The sequence below is a fragment of the Salvia miltiorrhiza genome, chromosome 5 (genome assembly GCF_028751815.1).
Source record: "Salvia miltiorrhiza cultivar Shanhuang (shh) chromosome 5, IMPLAD_Smil_shh, whole genome shotgun sequence".
NCBI classification, from domain to species: Eukaryota; Viridiplantae; Streptophyta; class Magnoliopsida; order Lamiales; family Lamiaceae; genus Salvia; species Salvia miltiorrhiza.
This window is the reverse complement of record NC_080391.1, coordinates 41,663,825-41,669,969: the sequence shown is the minus strand read 5'-3', so window position 1 is coordinate 41,669,969 and position 6,145 is coordinate 41,663,825. Positions and strand designations below refer to the sequence as shown.

The 6,145-nt window shown below is 33.5% G+C and overlaps 1 protein-coding gene across 1 annotated transcript; it reads right to left on the bottom strand.

The window, feature by feature from the left end:
* Positions 1-575: 575 nt before the first annotated feature.
* LOC131024480 (uncharacterized) lies at positions 576-2,851 on the bottom strand. Its single transcript, XM_057953985.1, has 5 exons — positions 2,116-2,851; positions 1,473-1,530; positions 1,304-1,387; positions 1,094-1,235; positions 576-1,004 (listed from the first exon to the last, which is right to left on the bottom strand). Exons 1-5 carry the CDS (start codon positions 2,498-2,500, stop codon positions 726-728), a joined length of 948 nt encoding a protein of 315 aa, XP_057809968.1. The 5' UTR covers positions 2,501-2,851; the 3' UTR covers positions 576-725.
* Positions 2,852-6,145: the final 3,294 nt, after the last annotated feature.

Sequence of the window (6,145 nt, the reverse complement as noted above, 5' to 3'; positions counted from 1 at the left end):
TTGGCCGCTATTTTCGCGTTTTTTTGTAGTGTTAGTGTCCCACCGGGTCTCATAATTAATTTTACTATTTTATAAAAATTTATTATTAACATTATTATATAATGAGCCCTAATTATCATTAAAAAACAAAATTTAAAAATTGTATCTTGACTTTGGATTAAAACAACCCTAATAATCAATCATTGATTCAAAAATTAGGAAATAAAAATAAAAATTAATTATAATTGGGCTCTGATTGAATTAATGCTAGTTATTAATTTATTTTAAAATTATACAACATAAGAAATTAAAATTGAAGAAAAAAAATAAACCCTATAAAAAAATTCAAAAATAGGATACCAAAAGTGGAATAAACAGGATCTCAAATGGATATGGAGCCAAAAAAAATCCACCATATAGTATATTCCAACATGCACCATATATGAAACCAAAAAACCATGTTCACGTGTATGCGTGTTGGCCAAGTGGTAAGAGATTAATGTCCAAGGCCAAAGATTTTGGATTCGAGTCCCCGTGAACGCGGTCTTTAAATTTTTTTATTTTAATACTCTTAATTTATTAAGAAAAAAAAACACTGTTCAATAATAAATCCTCATGGTATAATTTACATGAAAATAACTTTACATGCTACTTAATTACATAATAAACATATAACTTACAAACAATAACACAGGTAAAATAAATAAGTACATAATTAATTGTGCAATTAATTAAATTAGTAATTATCAGACATGCCTCCATGGCCTCTCTGCAAGGCTCACACACTCCCCATGCCTGAAGCAATCAACGAGATGATCGATGGTCATTCCGGCGGCCTGCATGAACGAGTAGACGATAACGGGCCCCACGAGGCGGAACCCTCGTCTCACCAAGTCCTTGCTGATCATCTCCGCCTTGGGGCTCCTCAATGGGACACTCTTTGGGTACTTGAATCTGTTCATCATTGGTTTGTAGCTCACATATTCCCACATGTAGCTGCTCAAAGAACCACATTCTCTCACAACCTACATACAAACATAATATATATTATATATATGCCTCAATTTGATTCACATGCATCTAGTTAAGCATTAATTCTTGAATTTACACTTGCCCCGGTTATGCATCTTGCGTTGTCCACGATGCACCTAACTCTGCATTCTGCTAAGCTTAGCTCTTTGTTGGAGGCTATCTCAATAATCTCCTTTTCTCCCATTTTGCACACAATGTTAGCATCAAAGCCACCAAAAGCTTCTCTGCATAATCATCGTTTATATATCAACACTTTTTTTGTATACAATAATAACTTAACCAATCTTCTAACCTCAGAAGTTCTCTCCTTTTAAGGATTTCGGTCCAGTTGAAATCCATAAGCATTCCACACATTGCAAGAAGCTCAAACAACTGACTGTTTCCACATTAATTGTGTAAGAATCGATACAACTAATTAATTATGGTATAAATTCGTCAAGATATATATATGTATAGCTTACTTGTCATCATAAACTGGAACTCCCCAACATTCGTCGTGGAACTGTACATACACTTTGTCTGTGAATAAGCATTAGTTTTTTAATTTGTTAGTAAAATATCTGAGCAGCTTATCCAAAACCAAGAATATAATCATTGATGCTGAGGAATTAACAATGTTGTTGTGCTTTACCTACTACTTATAAAAGTGCCGGTCCCAAAAAATTTAAAATGGAGATAATCATGCCTCTTTTGGAATCACAACCACTATATACTAGATTAGTTGATAATCATATGAAATTATTAATTTCTGCCAATGATTGCCACCACTTCAAGATTGAGCTTTTTCTGCCAGTTATGCATGGAATAATAGATTCCAATGGCAAATATGACAAACTCCATATGTAAACAATTACTAACTACTTTGCTCTAAGGGATGGAAAGTATTTTAAATAATCTTATGATTTGGGAAAATGTTCTAGTGCATCCAAAAGAAAATTAGAAATTTGATGACACTAAGCTCCTAACAAAGAAAATTGCAAAAAAGAAGTTCCTTAACTTGTATCAGATGTTATATAATTTTGATCCTATTAGTCACTATGTTATATCATGTACTCTGCAAAACAAATAAAGTGATAAGAAGAGCAGAAAATGCAAATGACTGACCACTGTTTGTAGTAATCCAGTTGCATCTCCTTGGAGCTTCCTCAATGGGAAGAGCAGGCTGCTGCACTATTTTTGGCAGGCGGCGTTGAGCAGGGGCGATGAGACGAAGGGCTGATGATATTTTGTGATCAATAGGGGTGGAGGAGTCTGTCAAGGAGGAATCAGTTGAGTTCTGAGACAAAGACAGAGATAGCGAAGATAGGGAAAGCGCGGAGCAAGTCCTTTGCAGGCCGATGGGGTATATTCTCTTCAAATTCCTCGAAAATATGTTAGTCATCGCCTTCTCCTTCTCCCTCCTGCTCCTCTCCATGCCTTGTTTCTTCTCATACTGCTTAGACATACTAAAAAATGTTTGCAACTTTGATATGTCTGAATCAACACACATTTAAGCTTCAGGTTTATAAATTGAGATGTCAGAGAGTTTGGTAGGAATAATGTGGATTTCTTAACTCAGATTTATCTTAATTACTACTTTATTTTTAAGCAACAGACTAAATAAAAGCTTGTAAAATAGTGGCTGAAAATGACACCTGAATTTCAGCCATTATCAACAAAGATTCTTGTTCTGGAAACTATTATGAAAATCTGCTTCAGCTTGGAATTAAATTTAAAATAAAAAAATCAAATCAAGTTACTAAACACCTGTTGCATTGGTTGACAACAAATGTCAAAGTCTAGCATAGTTTGTGTGTTTGGTGTTTATTGCAAGTAATATTATATGCCAGAGCATATGAATAGGTCAGATTAAGGCGAATGATCATTCTCTTATTTATCAGCTCAAGTGTAACATTATACTAATCATAAATAAATTAAACCAAGAAATTATGTGATGAATATGGATTAGCATACTTTAATAACATTTGAGAAAAAGCTGCATATGTAATAATTATGAACCCCTTAATTAAGCTTGAAATGAGTGTGTGTGGGGGATATTATATTTATGTATATATGTTTTGATGATGAGAACTCTTTTAGTTGAAGTGTTGGTCTCAGTTGAATTGGAATTGGGTCCAATGCTAAACTTAAGTCCCACTCATATATTTTAGGATTGGGAAATGAAGCAAACACATTGCCTGCAAAGACAAAGATATAGCATCTTTTTCTACTTTGTTTGTCTTTCTTTGACTAGAGACTTTGCTAATCAATCGGGGATAAGTATATACTAATCTAGACCATCAATTATGGATTAATGTAATAATGATGCATAAAATATAAGTGCTCTATCTGTCCCCATAGATGAGGACAGCTCATCATGCAAGGGAATAGAATAATAAAACTCTACTGTAATTATGATGCAATGGGGAGAAAAGGAGAAAATATATACTATGTGTTTTCAATTAGTATATTGGATTATTTTTATTAATAAGCTTTGTTTAATTGTAACACAGAATCAGGAAGAGATCTCAACGCTAAATCAACGTCTGAAGTTAGTGAAAACTTGATTTTTATTTTTATATTTATTTTTATTTTTTTGGAAAAGAAGTTTTATATTCATTTGGGTTGGCAAAAAAATCAACATACATCAGGTCAATGTTGAACTTAATAATACTTATACTAGCATGTTTGTTCCTTCAAATTTCGATAAATATAAATATATATCTTTTTATATTGTAGTATTTTATAAGTATAATTTTCAAATAAGTCAATATTTCATTTTAAAATAATTGTAATTCAACAGTTCACTGAAAGAAGTGTCAAAAGGATAATAAGATTATAATAGAAAAATAGATAAAAAAAAAATAGTGTTTTTCTTTGATTCTTTCCACATTCTTTATCCTAAAGAAACCAATAGAAATTAGACTAAAATATAATTATAAAGCTAATCAAAATATTTCCCTAAATATACAATGTGAAGTCTAATTTAATAAAAATATTTATCTAAAATAGGGGTTGTAAAACGGTTCCGGTTAATCGGTTTTAACCGTAACCGAACCGGAAAAATCGACTTTTGGTTAACCGATAACCGATTTTTACCGGTTCGGTTCGGTTCGGTTATCGGTTAGTGTATATTTTAATATTTTAATTTAAATAATACATTAATATTTCAAGTATCTATAAAAAAAAAATTGTTCTAAATTATCACAAGTTATGAATTGGTGCAGCGGATAAGACCTTATTTTTTCTTTCAAAGGTCAAGAGTTCAAATTCTATTGCACACATTCTACAAATTTGAATTTTTTTTAATAAAAAACGGGTTAATTCGGTAAACCGATTAACCGAATTAACCGGTCAAATTCGGACAAATTGAGAAATCGTGGATTAATCGGTTTGACCAGTTAACCGGATAATCGGTTAACCTTAACCGGACCGGTTAATCGGTCCAATAACCGGTTCGATTACCGATTAGGGAAATGGCCCTTAACCGGCCCTAATCTAAAATATGAAATTAATTTTGCAATTACTTCACCATCAATTGAAAAATACATTATACACAATATTAGTTATTGTTTAGTTGTTGTATCGTGCTGTGTATCTAACCTTCTGTGTCATAGACTAAAATTTTGAGTTATGTTTTGCTAGTGACTCGTGGAAATATAACATTACAATTAACCATGGTTAAACACAAATTTTGATAAGTATAGTCCTACGTCTGAAAGAGATTGCACATATCTCTTGTTCATGGTCATACCAATGTAAACAGTCTTACATCCAGACAATGTGTTTGCATCAAATATATAAATTAATTGTATCACCGAGTTTCAATGAAGAATAACGTTATGTTGTAATCTGAAGGAATATTAAACTGAATTAATGTTCCGCTTTGCCCGATGATCGTTTCTTGGATTATTATTAATTTATCATACAACGATTAATCCTAACATGCTCCTATGAATTTAACAGCTGCACGTTGGAGTTCAGAAATACCTGAAGAATTCAGAAGAATTCGTCAATCTGTCGCTGAACAGATCAGCCAACTTCAACGCTCCGTTTGACGCCTCAAACGTCCTCAAATCGTATTTCGCCCAGAAATACGACTTCTTCGTCTTCGAGAGAGCTTTCCGTGGCCGCCTGATTCGTCTGAATCGGAGTTCTGTGGAGGAAGTTATGGCCGTTTTACGGAGACTGCCAGAACTTGGTTTCCTGCGAAAATCTGACTCCAGCTCTGATCTTCTCGACTGTATCCCGCTCAGCTTTCACCGTTGGATGGACAACGATCTATGAAAGTCCCAAGAGAGAAATAAGCCCCACACGTTTTTCTTCCCTGCGCCCCACAGCTCTCAAAACCCTAATATTTTTATCAGTATATTTTCCTGAGAGCTGACAGCTGTATTTAAATAAAATTAAATACGTGTGGGCACAGAATTAGTGTAGGAGGCGTCTTTCTCTCCTTCTAGGGCTAGGAGACATTGGGCCAGTCCAGGGACCAGATACAAGGAATAAAGATGGGCCTCAAATAAATTAATTTATCTATGGTCAGCCCAGACCATAATTAATTTATAAATATTAGTTCATTCCACTAGAGAACCGATACTGACTTACCCCTTTATTGCCGGTGATGAGTCGGGGGCTTGTATTTAGACTTATTAAATCTCCGTATTTAAAATATCCGACATCCATTAATTAATTAGAGCTCTGACAGCTTAAATTAATTAATCTCTTAATAATTCCTTAAGCAGTACCACTCAAACTTTATTATTACGCCTGAACTTAATCAACCTGCAGGGTTTAGCGTAATAAACCTTATTGAGCTCCTTAAGGGGATGTCATTATCCTATACCGGATACGGGTACTAATACAGATAATCAAATATCATATATTAACCGCTATCACCCAAGATACAGAGTACTCGAGTTAGTATATAACTTTCACCCATAGTAAGTCAAAGTGATATACGAATTAATATATATATCTGAATACTTATTAGTATTAAGATTTATAAGTCACCGAGATCTTGATTCTTCACTTAAGTCAGATAGAAGAATACATCTCAAACTGTGGTCCTATCAATACGTAATGACGTACCAGTATAGACAAGTAGCCAAGACAAACTACTTCCATCTATACTGCAGCCTAAACCAATAACTTGTCC

Bases quoted from the DNA above. Each gene is read 5' to 3' on its own strand.
- LOC131024480 (XM_057953985.1), bottom strand. From the start codon at position 2,500: ATGTGTGTTGATTCAGACATATCAAAGTTGCAAACATTTTTTAGTATG. The intron at 1,531-2,115 runs GTCAGTCATTTG...GCTTATTCACAG, and splicing joins CTGGATTACTACAAACAGTG to ACAAAGTGTATGTACAGTTC. The intron at 1,005-1,093 runs GCAAGTGTAAAT...GTTTGTATGTAG, and splicing joins ACGCAAGATGCATAACCGGG to GTTGTGAGAGAATGTGGTTC.